Source organism: Lates calcarifer, linkage group LG8 (genome assembly GCF_001640805.2).
Source record: "Lates calcarifer isolate ASB-BC8 linkage group LG8, TLL_Latcal_v3, whole genome shotgun sequence".
NCBI classification, from domain to species: domain Eukaryota; kingdom Metazoa; phylum Chordata; class Actinopteri; family Centropomidae; genus Lates; species Lates calcarifer.
In genome coordinates this window covers 4896822-4915314 of record NC_066840.1, presented here as the reverse complement: position 1 = coordinate 4915314, position 18493 = coordinate 4896822, and the positions used below count along the sequence as shown (strand labels likewise).

General features: G+C 41.7%; 1 protein-coding gene across 1 annotated transcript in view; it reads left to right on the top strand.

Annotated features, from left to right (window-relative positions):
- Positions 1–5951: 5951 nt before the first annotated feature.
- Positions 5952–18493, top strand: part of gpc4 (glypican 4) — a 30005-nt gene continuing 17463 nt past the window's right edge. The window contains exon 1 of the mRNA XM_018669515.2: positions 5952–6682. Coding sequence (XP_018525031.1) covers positions 6526–6682 — 157 coding nt within the window. The 5' untranslated portion in view covers positions 5952–6525. The remainder of the gene's footprint in view (positions 6683–18493) is intronic.

The window sequence follows — 18493 nt, the reverse complement described above, 5'->3', positions numbered from 1 at the left end:
TTTGTGGTGGTGTGTCTATATGTGCAGATGTTAATCATTTTAGAGGTGTTTTGAAAGACATATGAGATTTTTCATTTAAGTGTTTTTCTCATGAGTTAATAGTAGTAGTTAATTAGTATTAGTCAAGAGTGTATTTACCCAAGTCATAAAAATTACAGTTTCACACATATTTTTGATATTTAAATATATATTGACTGGCTTTTACAGGAAAGATTCAAGCAATAACCCCTTTCACAAATCAAGCACATCACATTTAATAATAAATTTAAAATAATAATAATAATAATAAAAAAATAAGCAGCAATCAAAACTTAAGTTTGGAAAAACATCCTTATTTGCTATTCATTAAGACTTTAACAATGGGTGTGGTTTGATCATATCAGAGACATAATAAGGACTTTGATGAGATTTGATTAACAGTTCCCTGGCAACATTAGCAAACAACCCCACAACTGTCGCCAGGACTTTGATACAAATGTTGCTGAATCCTAATTGGTGAAAGTTTTTTTATGACTTAGCCCTGCCCACTTCAAATCAGCAAGTGAAGAAAGTACAAAAACATAAATACAGAAATCTCTCATGCTCTCACAGACTTCTAATTTTGCTCAAAGGTTTTGTGTTGATGTAGGATCATATTACTGAGAGTAAAAAACTGATTGAGAAAATAGGTTTTGGGGGATTTTAAAGAAAAGATCCACAATGTAAACCCACCAGTCCAGGAAGTAGTACTTTGAAGAACGACTCCTCAACAAATCCTATTTGGAGAAGCTTTGCTGCACTGACTTTTATGGATTTAAAGATTCAGTTCTTTTGGACTTTGTACCTCAGGTGTCAGGCCTGTACTGCTACAGTTAAAAGGCAGCAAAGACTTTTTCTTTTCACCCTAAGCCTAAAAAAGAACTGTCAATATATTTTGCCTTCTGAAGTCCTATCAATTGTTTAATTTCTTCTTGCATAACAAGTCAAATGAAGGTGATGTGAGGTCATGCTAGGGGATTCCCATTGCAGCAACACAGAGACTGATGTCATAAACAAATTCAGTCATTGCACCAAGTCGATTATGTGTAACGGCTAAAAAATATATCCATATTAATTCATGGAGTCAGCATGTGTAAGAATGAACCATTGTAGGGAGTGATTTTATCAAGCCTAATTTGTTGCCATGATTTTTTTTTAAATCTGAATGCCTACAACACAACCTGTCATCCCTCAGTCCATCATTGCAGAAGTCAGAATGCAGCTGACTGACAGCTGACAGCAGCGAGGCAGTCACATTGGATATGTGGACAGATGATTATACAAAATCAGTTATCTCTGTGTCATTTTAGATTATATCAACAGTAAGTGGGAGCTGACTGAGCAAGTATTTTGTACATCTAAATGGGGCGGCACATTACGCAAACTGTCAGATAACCTCAGAGCAGCCATCATGTGAGCCCTGTGTAAATACAGTCTGGATGAGTTTTATAGTGAGTGACCATGTGGCCCATCTGTTTAGATAACAATACGGGTCATGGGACTTATATTAACAGGTCAGCTCTGGTCTGGATTTGATTTAGAATAGACAGTCCTGGCTCTAAGCTATGACGGGGTGTGCAGATTTGTTAAACTGGCCCCGTGCAGGCCTCTGATCTAACTCATCACCAGTAAATGTCAGGTTTTGGTGTCAGTTCCTCAGAATCAAAGACCAGATACTTCTCCTTTTCTACACCTTTCAACAATCAGGGAGTCATCCATTGTACAACAGATGCCAGTCTGTACACCAACCACAGCCACAGTAGAGAAGATTGAAGTGCAGCATGTTTTTTGTAAGGGGCATAACGTCTGCTTTTTCTTAAGAAGAAAAACTCTTTTCCCTATTTTATACTCTATTGTTCTCTTTTTACCTATGATTCACACCTGCAGTAGTTAAATAAGACTGAGTTACTGTCCCACTTCCTGCTGAGGCCTCACCCCACTAGTTTTCACATCTTACTGCAGTGAGTTTTCACAGTTTCTCTTCCCCCTCGGATTTCCTATACAAATTCAGCGATGCAGGACAGTAAAATTTTTACAAAAAACATTTCCATCAAGATGAAACAACAATAACTACATTTAAATTATGCAGTGTTCAATTCCTATTCAACTACGCATCCATTAAAGCCCCCAGGTGTGTATTTTTTGTGAGATTTTTTATTAAAATTAAAAATCAGACATACCATGTCAAAATTGGTGCTCTGTGTTGCTTTCAGTCTATTCATTGTGTCTTGATAGCACCACCAAAGACAGAAATGTTCATGTCTTAAATACACTGGTCTTATATTAACCTGGTTCCAGACGTCTGAATCTCCACCTACATCTCTGAACTGGTTCAGGAATTCATGCAGGTCTGGTGCTGCTTTGATTTCTGCTTCTGTCAGTTAGAAAAACAACTGGCCAACCAAAGCTTAAAGGGCCAGATTAAGAGTGAGCATCATCTTCCTACAATAGCCAGCTAGCTACCTAGCTACAGTCATGAAAAATAAACAAATCAAAAGCTAGCTTTGGCTCTCTTGTGCAACAAGTTCTCTGGGGTTGTCACTCTGGGAAATGTAGGAAGTGATTAACTAAGGTAACAGTGAATAAAACAGGCTGTGGAAAATTGGGTAAACCAAAAATATAAAAATGACAGATCCACTTCCTGAAACACCTTGAACGTCACATGTTTAGGTATTCACGGTGGAATTGTCCTTTCAGAGCAGGGAGAAATTAGAAAGACAAAACTGATGGTTTGCAGCAGAGGTTATGAATAGGGCACACAATGTTACAAGTATATATGTTACTTTGCGCTTTTCACCCTCTGATCCACTTCAAAGCCCTTCATGAATCTTATAATTTATGTGTCTCTGGCCTGTGCTCGTAGTTCTCAGAATCCTCAAAGCAATGTGATTCATGTGTGTTTTTCTCTGGATCTGTATTTCTCACTCCCAGCAGATGATGAACCACTCCGGGCATAAGATCTCCCCTCACTGTGGGGCTTCCCAACATTGAGCCCCATTAGTTTTACCCCAGGAGTCGCCTTAACCAGGTAACAGACGCTCACCCGCAGCCCGACAATGAAACAAGCTTCATTAGTCCTAATTGTTTGTGTTTCGTCTCCATTTTTAAAGCCTGTCTACTTTCTTAACAAGGCCAATCACTCACAGTTCCTCACATAACACGCCTGTCACTGCAAACACACTTCAAAATCCTGCTTCTGTGCCCCGCCGCTCTGCTGTAACTTTTCACACCCACGCACCCTCTACTCCCCAGATCCAGATAAAAACGCCATTGTTATCCAGCTGTGCTTTTCTCTCCTGAACTGGATTGCAGCTTTTAAGATGGAAAAGAGAGGCTGATTATTAGGAGATGAGCAAACGCTGGCTGCAGAGAGAGCAGCAGCTAACCTGGGATGGGGGGGGGTCATACTCTGAATGCTAATGCAAGGCTGGAGAAAGGGCAAACAGGCCTATTGAAATGCAGAGTTCACATGTTTTCTTAGGGTAATATTGGGGTAATGTTGAAACAGCATGCATTATGAGAGTGAAAGGTCAATTTGATGTTAGTCAGCAGGAACAGTGAGAATAGCTGACTATTAGGAATTGTTGCATTTTCTGCCTGAGTGATTGACTCCCTATGAATATGTATTTCAGCACTATTTCACGGTCACACAAAGATGTTTGGGCTTGGGTACCTTTATGAGCCTGAGGGGTCATCAAACAGTGCATATAAATTAGAATAACAATATAATTCAGGTGCTTGAGTGAGCGTACGGGTGCCACAGTCCAGTCCAATTTTTACCAAACTGGATGTTGAAATTCCTCTGCCAAGAAGAGAAAAGCCTGAGACATGTCACGTCGTTCAAAGCTCATTCATGTCTAATTACCATGGCACTGGACCATTTTCTTACCTTTTGTTGGCCTATTGAGAGCAGCGCCGGGCCCACGCTCTCCCATGCACACAGACCCAGCATCCTCCTCCTGCTCCCTCGGCAAAACCCCAGCTTCCCCTGCAGCAGCCACAGTCACACAGAATGAATGGAGCCGTCTGAGGAATGTGGACACAAAAGGAGGAATGTCATTTTGCTGAGTGCCACCCCCCAAACCAATGGACATGTGCGCACGCACACACACACACACACACACACACACACACACAGAAGCACCCCACAAGTCCAGGCATGTTTAAACACAGGGGGTAAAAAGTCTTATTATGGCTTCTTTTTTTAATTAAGGGATTTGCATATAAGACTAGGTGCAATTATTTGTGCATTCTATAAAATTCTATACACCATATTTGAGATCTCATTAGACAAAAACATCAAAATCTCTGCATTTAATAATTCAGAATTATATATGGTTGAATACGGGAAAACATGGAGGAAACTGTAATATGATTGGTTATGGTAATTTAAAAGTCTTACATTGACTTGACTAAGTGAAAACTAAACTAAAAGAGTTGTTTTCCAGTGTTAACATGTTGCAACGAGGGCAAAGGTCAGAGGCAGAAAGCAGCATGACAGCAGATATAACAAAATGTCCCTGAGAACAGAGGAAAAGAAAACACCGGAACAAAATATAAAAGAAATATGACTGAGGCAGACCAGGGATGAGGATATGGTGGATATTAAGTATCTGCTGAACACATGATGTTTATAGAAAGTACTTCCAAATGGAGGAACTAAATGCACTCAAAATTCAGGACACATATGTAGATCCATTCAGTTACAAACACTTTTAGGATGAAATTATTCAGCCTCAGAGTTAATCAACTTGTTGTTTCATTTTTCTTTGGATCTCAGTGTTTATCTCTGAGGTGTATGCAGATGTGTTAACACAAACCATGATGTGTTGAATCTTGATTATTATTTCAAATGTACAGCATGACAGCAGCGTACTCATTATGCTTGTGTTATAAATCTCATGTGTTTTCCAGGTAATTTCAAGTACCCAGTAATCTGAATTGACTGTTTTATTCATTTCCTGTTCATTTTTGTCATCTCTATCCACTTATACTGCTCCACCGCTCTTCCAGTCGACTGTTTACTGCAGTTTACAACACTGGGCGCTCTATGTGACAGGCAGCTGCGTATTAAAAACACCACTGACTGCCCACGTTGCTAACAGGACACAGCCTGACCTGTGTTTGTGTAAGGAACAGGCCTGTAATTTTGACTCCATGGTTACTGTAACACTATCCAGGTTTTAATCTGCAGGTTTTAAACAAACCAAGATGCATTGGATTATAACGACTGAACAGAAACAACACATTTGGATAAAAAATGTCTTTGGTGTCCTGTGCTTTCTTTTCATGTAAATCGCTGTCATGCAAGAAAAGAATTTGATAAATAAATAGTGATGTAACATAAAGACTTTGCCATTTATTTTCATTTTTCCCACCACCAACAACAATCAGTTACAAAATCTAGCAGTGTTCAAGATGGGGACTAGGGACCCAAAACAGTCCACAGGGTGGTTCCTAAAGGTCCACAGCAAACGTAATCATCACTAATTATTCTTCTTATTTTACATTAGGACAGTGAGAGTAACATGAGGGATGTCTGTTTACTTCAAAGGGTTTTTTCTTTATCACTGCTACCATCTCCACACCAACAGTAAAAACAGATAAGGAGACTCTCTCAAACCCCAGGTCAAATAAGGGTCTGCAGTAAAAGAGATTTGTGGTTTTAAGCACTTTTTAGTTATCTAATGTTTCTTTTCTTTATGTTATGTGGACCAGTAATATTAAGCCCTCATGTTGTGCCACAGTATAGCTCCACCTTCAGCTCCAGTCCTGATTTTCAAGCCTGGTTACCACCAGTCTAGACATTATAGAAAGAGATCCAGGGTTTGAGGTCCCTGCTCCATGCTCCACCCCTGGTGTTTCTGTTTTCCAGGTCTTTGTCCCCGGAACTTGCTCTCATTCCTGGGTGTCCACCAGGGTTTTCTGCTCGCATCTGGATCCCAGTACGACTAGCATACAGTCCAGCGTCCTCTCCTACGGAAACCACGGCCTCCTTAAGTTTTGGAAAGAAAGCAAGAAAAGAAAGGAAGAAAGAAGAAAAACACCTTCCCGGCAACTTTCTACCGTCTACTCTCCTCCCGTGGTTTATACTGTCGTCGAAGCTGTGAAGCAGTGGTGTGATTCAGAGATTCTTGCCTGTAGTTTTAAAAACTTTTTACATGTTTTAAATTTGTTGTTCTGTCGCTTCTTCGTGTTTTTGCGATTGAGTCTGGGACTCGATACATACCCGAGCTTTTAAACGGACGACGTTAGAGCCGTGTCTAAAGTGTTTTTCGGTGTTTTTTCCTCGCTCGAAGTAGTTTCAGAGGTGGCCTCAGAGCTGCTGTGAATTAAGTATCTGTTGAGCTGAAGAAATCAGCGCGTCTCCATGAGGAAACTCAGCGTGGGAGTCGGTGAAACTTTGTCCTAGCTTACGCACACCTGAGCGATTACAGTGTTTCTCTTTTTTGCTTTTTGTGCTGGTAATTTTGTAGTTTTTTTGTTTGTTTTTTTAACTGACACAAAATGAAGACGCTGTTGGTGCTGTGTGTAGTCTGCACGCTGGTTGTGTTGTCTGTGTCGGGGTCTGCGGAGCAAAAGTTGAAGAACTGTAATGAAGTTCGTGCTGCTTACAGCTCCAAAGGCTTCAACGTTAACGACGTCCCCAACAAAGGAGTCAACGGTAAGCTTTTGTAGTTTGTTTTTTGGGCACTGTTTTAAACATAAAATACTGTTGTCCACAGCAGTGGACCACCACCCCCCCTCCCCAATGGTCTGAGGTCCCCCGGTGGTCCTCAGACGAATGAGAAGTTTTTAAGTTAGCAAAGTTAGCATGAGAAGGGTTAAAGTCATTAAATGTGTCCACAGGTTTTCTGCTGTCCCATTATTAGCCCCAAACCTTCAACAGAGACGGTTAGTTAGTCTTAAGCAAAACTATCTTTGAAAGGTGAAAGCTAAAATCCTCTCAAATGTGTTAAGTTTAGGAGTCACTGAAAAAGTACAGAAGACCCCACAGGAAACAGTCAAATTGCCACTTTTGTGAATGGACATTTTGTGCTCTTGTCATAGTCTGTGTGTAAACATGTTTACAAAGCAGACATGGGGCTTTTTTTCATGTGTTAAGTTACAATACAATGTTAAGTTTGGCGAGAGAGGCAATGAAACATCTGGGGGATAAATTCTTCATAACCAATGTGTGTCTGGCAACCACTCACTACTCCAGTGGGTGCACATAGGTTTCATTTAGGAAATACTTCTAGGTAATTCATAACAATAAAGAGGTATAATCAACACACAAGCTCTGCTCCCCACTGAAAAAAGCCAGGCCTGTGTTTATTTCCAGGCTTCCTTAGTAGGGACTCCTACAGCTGTGAAGTGCAGGCAGCCGGCAGTGATTTAGTAAACATCGCTGTGCATTGTGAACAAGGCTTAAGGGTTTTTTTCCTCACTATGGGTCTCTGTGATTTTTGTGGTTTTAACATTTTTAACATTTGCAGACAGGATGTAATGCACCAATGAAAGCTGCTCGGAAATAAATAGGAACTGCTTTGTCAGACAGAGGTGAGAATGCAAATCAGGTCAGCTAATCATGAGTTAAACCCAAGTAATGGAAACTTATGTAGGGGGGCCTTTACAGTGAAGGCTTGAGGGGAGCAGGGGAAGGGGGTTGGGGTTTGAAATTCCACTGTGTCCTGCATACTTTAAATCCCTCCCTTCTCTCATTTCCTTTTCATTTTATAGTGGTTAAAATGAATATGCACATATATATTCTAACCCCTAAATTCGGTCCAGTTTTGTAGTAGCCTCAGAATTACGTCTTTGTTTCTATACAAGTAGGTCATCCAGGCATGGCTACTGTCATGTTCATGGCTGGTTTTCCCCTTATAAGTCATTTAGGATCAGGCGTTCTACCACAGATAAAAAAAATCCTCTTTCCCCTTTTTCTCGGTGTATTTTTTCACCTTAAACTCTTCAGGCCCCAACTGTTTCTGTTGGTGAAGTGTTCACAGCCTATTTCATCTGACAAGGGTGACCAATTAATATGTGTCCTCTTTATTGTACTGATGTCCTTTAAGTGTTTACTTTGCATAGTAAGAGGATGTTCAGATTGTCCTTTTCTGTTGAGGCCACAACAGCTCATTAGAATTTGAGTTGGACTTAACTGTCAAAGAGGCAGAGAACTTATTTTTTTCCCTGCATTTCACACAAGTCTATAGGTCCTTTTGTTTTCTGCCTGTATGTCTTTGTGATGCTAAATGTCATTGAGAGTACCCCAACATGTCTGCATTGGTTGGATTTAATTGTCTTGCATCTCTGGATTTTGAAAGAGGGATCTGAATGAAGGCTGTTTTATTGTGCAGGTTTGTGTTGTATACACACGTGCCTTTTCCTTACAATAGATTCCTGGTGTATGTCTGGGCCTTGGGCAGGGCCGACCTCAATGAGCAGCTCTTTGTCATTGATAGAGACTGAGATAATTGATCCATAGAAAGCAACAAGGTCTACTGTCATTAAAGAGTGTCGGGGGGTCTCCAGAAAGCGAAAAGCAGATACAAAAGCCCTGCGCTCTTGAAATGTTTCATGTTGCTGGGGAGAAATGGCTCCAGATGTGCAGCCTGATTGAACTTCAGTCATGTTTGTCAGAGCTTCACTGCTGCACTTTGTAACAGGTCAAACTCCAAACATTAATTTTCTCCTGACCATAACACAGTCTGTGTGTAATTGAACTGGATGTGAGGTTGTGCAAGGGTTAGACCATTAATCACCTGCATATGTATATCACAATTTTAGCTTCAGCAGTCAATAAACAAGAAAATGTTTCATTGAAAAAAGTTGTTTTACTTACAGTGTCTGCAGAAGTAGAAGTAGTCTATGTTTGATGCAATAGATGAAGTTAAATAATTTTATTCCATATAAGACTAGAGTTTGCAGTCACACTATTTCCAGAATAAGGTGCCATTCTTATTTTAACCATAACTGTGCAGGCTTATGTGGCAGTGGAGACATACTTTAAAAATTACATAGTTTCTTTGCTAGGTGTCTCAGAAGCAGTTTTTGAAATGTTTACCTCTTTTGATACTTGCATCGTTAATCAGATTGGTGGAATATGAGTCTTATTGGAGACACGGGATTCAAAACTTGCCTTTTATAACCACAAACATCTTGTGTTATTGTTGGCAACACAGAGATAAGAATGTTTGTTACTAGTCAAATTTCCAATGGGCTCAGCTGAAGCCAGACTTGAGATTCAATAAAGATGTTTTAATGCAGTAAAACTGAAATGGAAACCCTGATTGCCTGAGCATAGACAGAATTAAGTGATACAGAGGAACATTGGTACACATGGTAAATTCCTTGTTGATCCCATGGTATCAATCTTTTACCACTCACGTGGAAGCAGTTCAAGACCTCGTTTCCAAGTTTCTTGTCTGATGATTTGTTTAGGGCCTGTGGTTGAATACCTCACTTAAATGGGAAATAAATTATGCTCACAGTTTTAATGATGACAGATAAATACTGTAAGCAATCATACAGAATGTAAATGGCGGTTTAACTGTCTGAAGCTATCTGCTAATAGTAGGTAGTGTTTATTTTTCTTAACAGTTATATTTGATACTGTGATAAATGTTAAGAGGTATCTGTTAAGCACTGCTGCACAGTTGCTACATGGTCCAGCTCCTCAAGCCCATTCTGAAAGCAGAGCAGTTAACTCTGACCAGATTGGTATCTGCCATGTCAAAGGCTACGTATGCATTGCAGGGCTGGATGCTGCCCTTCCTGTTTTGTGACTCTTTAAGCAAAATCTGTTTTGGTTTACTCTGACAGCCAGGCTTGATGTCATGCTTCAGGTATGGGACAATGGCAGAGATCAAAGTGGAGAGGGTCGTTTTCCCTCCTTTCAGCATGAGGAACATCCCTTGCTCATAATCAGTTCAGTGCATTATGACTGAAACTCGAAGCGTGCATGACCTCAGCGCATTGGCCTCTCGGCAAGCTCAAGACATTCTGCAGTCTCACATTGTGAGGGCTCCTTCCCCCTTTGCCAGTGGCTGCATGCCCTGCATCATTACAGTTTGGGAAATAACAGGTTGTGTTATTGCTGTGACATTCAGCAGATAAGATAAGAGCAGGGAACTGGGGCACACACAGTCTGCAGGAGCTTTTATAGCTCAAAGACTAATATTTGAGTGGCTCTGCCTTGTAGGACTGTGGCCTGGTATTTTAACACCTGTAATAATTAACTAATAAATTGCCTGCCAAGTGTCTTACTTGCCTCTCAAGGTCAATCCCATAAAACTCAAACAACCCTCTTTGTTTTATGTGAAGCACTCTGCAAGTCTTATCATTAAGAATCACTTCAGTGCTGCAGAAATGGCTAGATTTTATAATTGGGGCATTACTTTTGTGATCTTTCAGTCATCCCTACTGCTTCCTGTTGATGTTGTCCGAGAGGTCAGGAGTCCAAAACCCTGCCTAATTATTACTGGAGAACAACTACTAACGTGCAGACAGAGATCAATTTATGTTCTAGCTTCTAGTTAATCACACACTTTTACAGTGATATATTTTCTCATTCCTATTGCTTATAGATATTAGAGGGTCACATGAAGTCCAGACATTTACATCTTACTTTGTAAACAGGCCATATTATGTAAGAGAATCTTCCTAGAGGGCAGATTCTGTACAGCAAAGGGTCAAAAAATTGACTCTTTATTTGAGAAGTTGACATTTTGTTAAGAGGATCTTTTAGTTCTTGTAAAGACAGCTTAGTTTGTCTAGCAGTTGTACTTTGTGTCCTAGTTTCAACTTTCAGCATAATGTAAGTCCCCAACTGACAGAAATGCAGGCTAGTTAATGAGAGTTTTTTTTTTTCAAGCTAAATTCAATCAAACCATGTGGAAACACACATCTGTTTAACTACAGAGTCCCAAAATTGTAACTGTGGACTTTAATCCTTCAAATGACTCGAGGAACAAGGTTTTAGCTTCTTTTGTTCTTTCTTAATTGGTCCTCAGCAGAGGAACAACACCTTTAGCCCAAACTGGTTTTTTCGCCAGCTACAGAGGGATCAAACTGATTCAGGTGTGTCATTTAAGAGACTGTCTTAGTCCCACCCATAGGTGTGGTTACAACCAACTGACCAATTCACTCATCCAAGTCTGACTCATGAACAGAAATGTATAAATAAAGAATTACTCATAGTGCATCAAAACTGCACTCTGGATTAGATTTAGATTTTGTATACATGAAGTCATTGAAAGCTATGACAGTGAAGCAGTAGCAAATTCATCAGTCTTGACACAGTGGTGTAAATCTGTACACAGCCAGTTACTTTAAGCTGAGTAAAACTGTAAATAGTCAGTAGAATAGCTGTTTTGTCGGTTTATTTTAAACAAAAAGTTCACAGTGCAGCAGCGTTTTGTCCCAAGAGGAATAAGTTTCACAAACATTAATATCAGTGATTGATTTGAAACGAAAATTGAGAAAATGTGTGTGGGTTGAGATTAAATAAACACCCCGCATTAAAGCCAAAGCATGCACAGTAATCTCTGATAACATTCCTGAGCAATGGGATAGACTTGTGCAGCTTCTTGGTTTGAAACTGCTCAACTGTTTCTTTCTCCTTGCCTTTATGTGCCTTTTTTGACCCTTCTGAAAGCAGGTGTTAAATTAAAATGAAGGGTTTTTCTTCTCATCTTTTGTCTGCATCAGGTTACATGAGGATGTAAGGGCAAAGATCCTCAACTCCTTGATGATTTTAAAGGCAGTATTTATGAATGGTCATATTTGGACTTCCAAGTCTTGCATGTTATGTATTTTCAGTAAACTGTCAATAGGCTCATCATACACTGTGAGCATATGGTTGGAGTTTCTCCTCTTGCGTGGTGTCCTTGGAGATCAGTTAAAAGGAGTGATAATGCGATGGCTCCTCTTGCTCTCTGCCCTGTATGTGTGACATGTCCACAGTAACTGTTTGGCAAGTCCTCAGGATAATTGAGTTTAGGTATCATGAGGTTGAGGTCTTGTGAACCCGGGGGGGAGCCTGGCTATGACTTCCAGCATCCCAATGGGGGCCAGAGGGAGGGAGGGAGGGTGGCTACACGTGCCTGCCAGCTCTGTGGTATCTCGCTACCCTTATCAGATTCCTGCGATCGCCGCACAGCAGCTCTGCGATCAGGCTCTCACGGCGTCCCGTTCTGCTCTGCCAGCAACAGCTGCGTTATCATCAGTCCAAAACAAATCAGCTTATCACAGTGAGCAAAAAAAATGTAGCTGTGTACGGATGGTATGAGTATATCACTGAAACTACTTGAGTTAGTTGCTGCTTGGACTTGCCTGGTGGATGAAATGATTTTGTTATTTTGGTCCTGATTTGGTGTTTTGGTATCCTTCTTCAACAACTGTGGAATGTTAAGTTCCCCTCTTACACTTGTTTAGTATGCTTCTAGTGTAGCATCAGTTCAATAGCTGTGTGTGCGCGTGTGTGTCGACTGAGTGTTCGTATTTCCATTTATCTGCATCCCCCCCCCACAATAGCCAAGTGAGCGACAGATCAGTGGGGGGTTGATGCTGTGTGTGGGAACAATTGAGCACCCCCTTTTAGGCCGGCCTGCCTGCCTCCCCCCCTCCTCACCACATTCCACATCGGACCACCAAGACCCACACACAGGGAGCCCTGGAGTTGGGAACACATGGCAACAAAGAGAGCTGGAGGGACTGACTGAGGCATACAGAGAAAGAGAGGGGGGATTTGACTGACAGGAGAGAGTTTTGTTCGAGGGCGTGTCAAACTGAATATCCAGGAGAAGTGGTGGACCAGGCAGGGGCCAGAAAGCGACTGTGTATCTGTGACACAGACTTAGGGAATCTGGGGAGGTAACTGATGCATGCATGCATGCATGCACTGTGACTCATCTTCGCTCAGACATACAGGCTGCTCCTCTTAGTAACCCCTGTGAGCACACGTGTCCGTTGAACACAATACAAGGTTTTAACCAAAGGGCCTCACAGTACATTTTTGGCATGACTGGTAACAGTCAAACCTGACTGTATCGTTTAGTGGATCTGTGTTGGTCTTTGTCTGATGCAAACTGTGAGAAATCCTGATCTGGCTTTGTGGTTTTCCCCACTTTGAGTTGAGGGGAGCAATCCCCCTGAAAGCCCTTGTTAACACGTCCTGTTTGGACGCTGTTAAAGTCAGCTGCCCACCCCCTCTCTATCCCAACTGACATATCAGTTCATTTTCTTCTCCCCCTGCTCGCTCTTCAGCAGCTCCTCTGGGAGGTTTTGTTTCATTCCTAGTCTCTCCTTTCTTCCTCATCCCTGGGTGATTTCCTCTCTTTTTTGCCATCAATAGTGGTTTACTGGTATTTTCCTGCCGTGCTGCATTCAGCCCACCTATCTCTCTTTTCTGATGTCTGCTTTTACCTTTGTTGTTTTCTCTGTACAGACAGACTTTTAGATGATGCACACGCCAAAACTAGACCACATCTCTTGTTAACACACATCTCCCTAAAGCTTTGATATCACTTCTAACAGTTGGGAGGCATCGATAACACTTTTTCACCTCCGATTGCATGTACAGACTTAAACTTTGTACTAGATGAAAAAATGCATTCATACGTGAAAACCTATTACATTTGCCTCACATGCAGTGTTTCCTGAGGCGACTTAGCTTATCAAAACAGTAAATGCGCTAGTTAAGGAAGTCCATTTGTGCAGCTGATGCTTGGTGGTGTAATTTCTTGTCCCTCTTGATATTCGAGCCGTCATGCATCTCCTTTGTGTTGATCACCTCAGTGCTGGTGTCACTCAGCCAGCTGTGAGGAGTGTGGCGAATGGCCGTAGGCTCTGATCCCAAACTGCAGGGATGCCCCCCCCAACACAACAAGGCTCCACTTGCTCACTGAGGCCATCTCCGCACGTAACTGCCAGTGGGGGAGTGTGGTTATGATGTAGGTGTAACTCAACCAAAGTTAATTGATTTCCTATGAAGCCACAGTGGGGTTGATGTCTGTGTTGATAGTCATGATCATCATTAGGATTTGTGTGACTCGCCAGAGGCCCGTGTGGTTAGAGAGAGTGGTGCGGGAGCGAAGCCAGGGACTTGCCTGGGTGTTTGGGCTGAAACCCCAGTGTTGGGTGCAGGCCAGACGGGCTGTAATCCCTGCTAATTACTCCCAAGGCCTACATCAAGACTCCCACTGACGAGGCAGTCACTCACACTTAGCTCACTTTTCCAAACTGCAGTTAGCATAATAGGTTTCCTAATATTTACCTAATCCCTCTGTGTGCTGCGCACTCTTGGATTTATTTTCATATAAATTATATTGTTTGAGATCAAACCCCCAGGTTTTTGTTCTTTGCTTTTCAAGAGTTCTTTGTTCTGTCAAACAGAGAGGCTATAGGCGGGTCTTTGGCTGCTTCACATAGCTCTGTGAATTTGACTGACGTGTTGATGCCATGTGTTAAAAGCGGGTCATCAAAACTCAAATTTAAAACATGAAGAAAACAATGGCAGACGTCCTGCTGGCTGGGGGCCGATAAGCAAGGGAGGAAAAAAATACACACATGAAAGGATCAAATATGTTGTTAAATGATGGTTCCAAAGCTGCAAATCATTTGGTCAGTGTGTTCTGAGGGTGGTTTTTGCTGGCAGAAAAATTAGTCGTTATATGGGAATGCAAGTTGACGCGCCAGGGGTTGAAACATTGTACATCATTGGAATGGCAAGTAGCTTTGATTTATCAACACATTCAGTGCATATCATCAGGAAGGGACTGAGCCATCCATGACTGGGGCCCATTAAACCATTGTACCGTTAGGTTTAGACTTTCTGGTCTCTTTGACAGTAGGCGATGAGGGGTCCTCTTCCCACCGCCTCCGTTGGTGTCCAGTTTCGTAAGACCCAACAGGTATATCAGAATCTTTGTTGCCCTTTTGTAGCTTTGAGCTTCCAGAAACCTGATCTTGTACCTGACCTCATTCTGCCTGGGGGGCTTCATCGGGCCCCGTCCTGCCTCAACATCTGGTGGACTTCAGCTGCTTTTGGATGTCTGTTATAAACATTGTCAAGGAGCTCCCTGTCCTTAGGAGGGGTTCGCTGGCTTTTACTGGCAACGATGAAATGTATTGTTTGTGTGTTAACTCTTTTAAAAGCTCTCATATGTTTCAACAAAGTTGGATTTTTTGAATTCTTTGAATGTGGAGTTGAAGGTGATTTTGTTATGTGGAACTTGCTCATGCAAATGCATATGACCAAGCCACAAAACCTCCTTAGATAGTCTAGTGAGTGGCTCTCAAGCAGTGTGTGAAGAACATCTTAAAAGGACCTGTTGCTCGACAGTAGTCCATTTCTCTGACAGCACAACAGTGTTTGTGCAGGGTCCCATGGTAAAGCACTTGGCCTTAAGTAAAGAGTGTTTTTCATCTTCTCCTTTAAAGTCTGTTTTCATTTGTGTGCCATGAGTCAGTGGAAAGACGGAGGGTTGGTGTAGAGGGACAAGCCAGGAAGGTCTTTTGTGCCTCTTTTTTTCCTCCCCCTCTTCTCTTCCCTTGTGATAATCACGCTGTGCTGTAACTTGTCCTCTCTGTTTGTCTGCAAAACCTCTGCCTGTCTCTGCAAATCTTAAACATAACACAGTCTTGCTCTTTTTCACTCACATTTCCTTGCTTGCACGCACACACACACATACACAGACCCAGACCCAGCTAACGCGTCAAGGTGGAATCTGTAGTAAAAGCAGTAGATCAAACACTGCTAACTTTGCGGCTCATCAAACGGCACATAACCTAAGAGAAAGATGTGGAAAGGGTGAAAGATTAGAGTAGTTGTTAACGTGAATCATTGCCTCCAACTCCCTCTGATAGATAGTACAGTTGTTAAGTAAAGATTCCCAGCAGAGTGATGGTAGAAAGGAAAGTTTCTTGATTTATTTGCAAGTGTTGTTTTCCTTTCATGTATGAAACTGTTGTCCGTACAACACTTGTCACAGGCGCTCATGTTAAAACCACCTGGCTGAATGGTGAGGCTTGCACAGGTCTGAATGTCTGAGTCAAGCCAATCACCTGTGGTTGTTTTATTTACCAGAAGGAAGTCAAACAAGTTGCAAAAAGATTTTGCAGAGCACGCTGTGAGAATTCAATCTCTTCCTGAAACAAACCGCTTCTGTTTGAAGTTTGAACTCGCCATAAGTGTGTTAACATGAATCATGGCCCCCTCACAGTTAGAGACAGAACTTGCGCAAGTGTTGGGAGTTTGACCTTTCTGCTTTCTGATCTCAATTCTTCACTGCTACTCTTGTGGGTTTCTTGACCCCTGGCAGATTTCCATATTCCATTTGGGCCAAATGTTTATGTTTAGTCAGAAAACTGTGTTGTACTGTGTTAAGATTGCCCAGTGCCCACTGCCATTTATGACTAATTAACACACATTAACTTGTCTGGGTGAATGACCTCCAAGTCCTACTTAACATATCAGAGTTAATGTCTTTACCTCTGATATGTTTCACAAAATATTCTCAACAGAATAGTCTCTAGAACAGTAATAGCCTTCATTTTCTAGGTGTTGAGATGTAGTTTTTGTTTTAATTGTTAACACGTGAACCGTGTCCAGTATAGTTGAATTTCCCTCGCAAAATTCCCCTCCTGCTTACAAGAGACTTTATGGAAATAATTTAACACCACTTACACAATCTGTAATCAGGAGCTATATTTACCACAAGCTGCTTTGCATGCAGAGGTCAGAGAGTCAAACTCAGTCCTCCAGATTTTCTTTTTGACCACAAGAAAGTTATGCAGCAGGTGAACTTTGAAAACAGCCCCAGTGGTTGGAATTTGATGTGTGACTCGTTAAATGTACTTTGGGAAGTGCAGGAGCGAGTTGAAACCCTGACAAAGCAGTGACCTGGGAAGTGGTGTAGGCAGGGAGCTTTTGTGTGGGGAGACAAAGCCAGAGATGCAGGGCCAGGACGGGAGAGGGAAACAGACAGAGCGAGAGGCCAGGGCAATGTTGTGGAATCTCCCCAGGGGCTTCTGGGTAAATGTTCATGGATGACAGCATTTTGGAATGTTCACAAATGGAGAGTTTTAATTGGCCAGAGGCCCCGACTGGTTTAGTAATCAGAAGTAGACTCTGGTGGCAGAGGGCTGAGATTTATGGATCCCAGTGTGTGCTGTGTATGTCAGACTGAGTGCCTTTTAGAGAATAATTCACATGTTAGACAAAATGTGGAAGATTTAGCACAAATAAATATTTATGTGTCAATTTCTCTCTCTGAATGAGAAATAGGCTGTGCTGGGAGTTTTTCTGTAACAGTGAAGTTTTTCTGTTTAAAAAGCAGTAACTGAGACATGGAGATAATAATGCGTTCTGTTCTTCCTCAGCACGCATGCCTCTCACCATAGTCGTGCCATGTGACAAGCAAATTTTGGCAGTTTGGTGTTTTGACAGCTGTGTTGTGGAAGAGATTTTAATTCCTGATTTATTTAAGGAAACACCATTTTACACAGACACTATCCAAAGCCCTGTGGCTGGTTGCGTAGCTGAAAATATTCACTCCAGAGAGTGCTCCCCTAAACCAAAACTTCCTGCCTCATAAATGGATGGAGAGCATTGTTCTAAGTGGAGTAAATCTCACATGTCACTAGCGGTGCTGGTGTTTCCTAAGTTCACTGCTACTGAGGCTTCCTCTCAGTAGTAGATCCACTTATTTATGGATGTTACTGATGTTTGTGTGATTGTTCTTTTACATCATTCTGTTACACTTCTGGTTGGTGCTGAATCATGGGTCAAATCAACATCAGTGTTGTGACTCATCATGTGAGGGATGGCTGCTTTCTGGTCAGCTGATGGCAGGCAGAGTCACAAACTAGCTGTCAAAGCTACACAATAAATGCTACAAACTAGTTTGAGACAGAGTTTCAGTTCCTTTCCTTTATTTTATGGAACTCAGTTTCTCACTATTCACTGTACTGTCATGTATAATGTGGCCTATCTTTTAAATGACAATGCCCACATGTAGCCCGCTCTTTGATTTGTAAATCTGCAGTGGATAAGCATGGTGTTCCTCATGGAGGGGGGGTTTCTTGTTGCTGCAGCAATAGAATTCAACAGAGAAAGGCCTGCAAAATACAACCAGCCATTTCAGAACCGGAAAATATATAAATGTGGCATTTATGCACTGTGACTCCAAAATAACAGCACAAGAATAGAGACATACATACATATTTTATTGAGGCAGACATGCAGATGTTTAGGTTACAGTTTCAAATGATTCCTGTAAAATATTTTACTGCTTAACTTTAAATGTTAAAAGCTATTGCCCACTTCAGTTACATCCTTTACAGGCTGTTGGCTAGTTATGAGAGTAGCGTAATGTCTCGGTTGTGGAGCCTCACACTGAAGACTGTTTGCTGCACCACATGAGGAGCAGCAGATTTACAGTATGTGTTGTGGAATATCCTGCTTAACGTCCAGGTGAATGAAGCACCT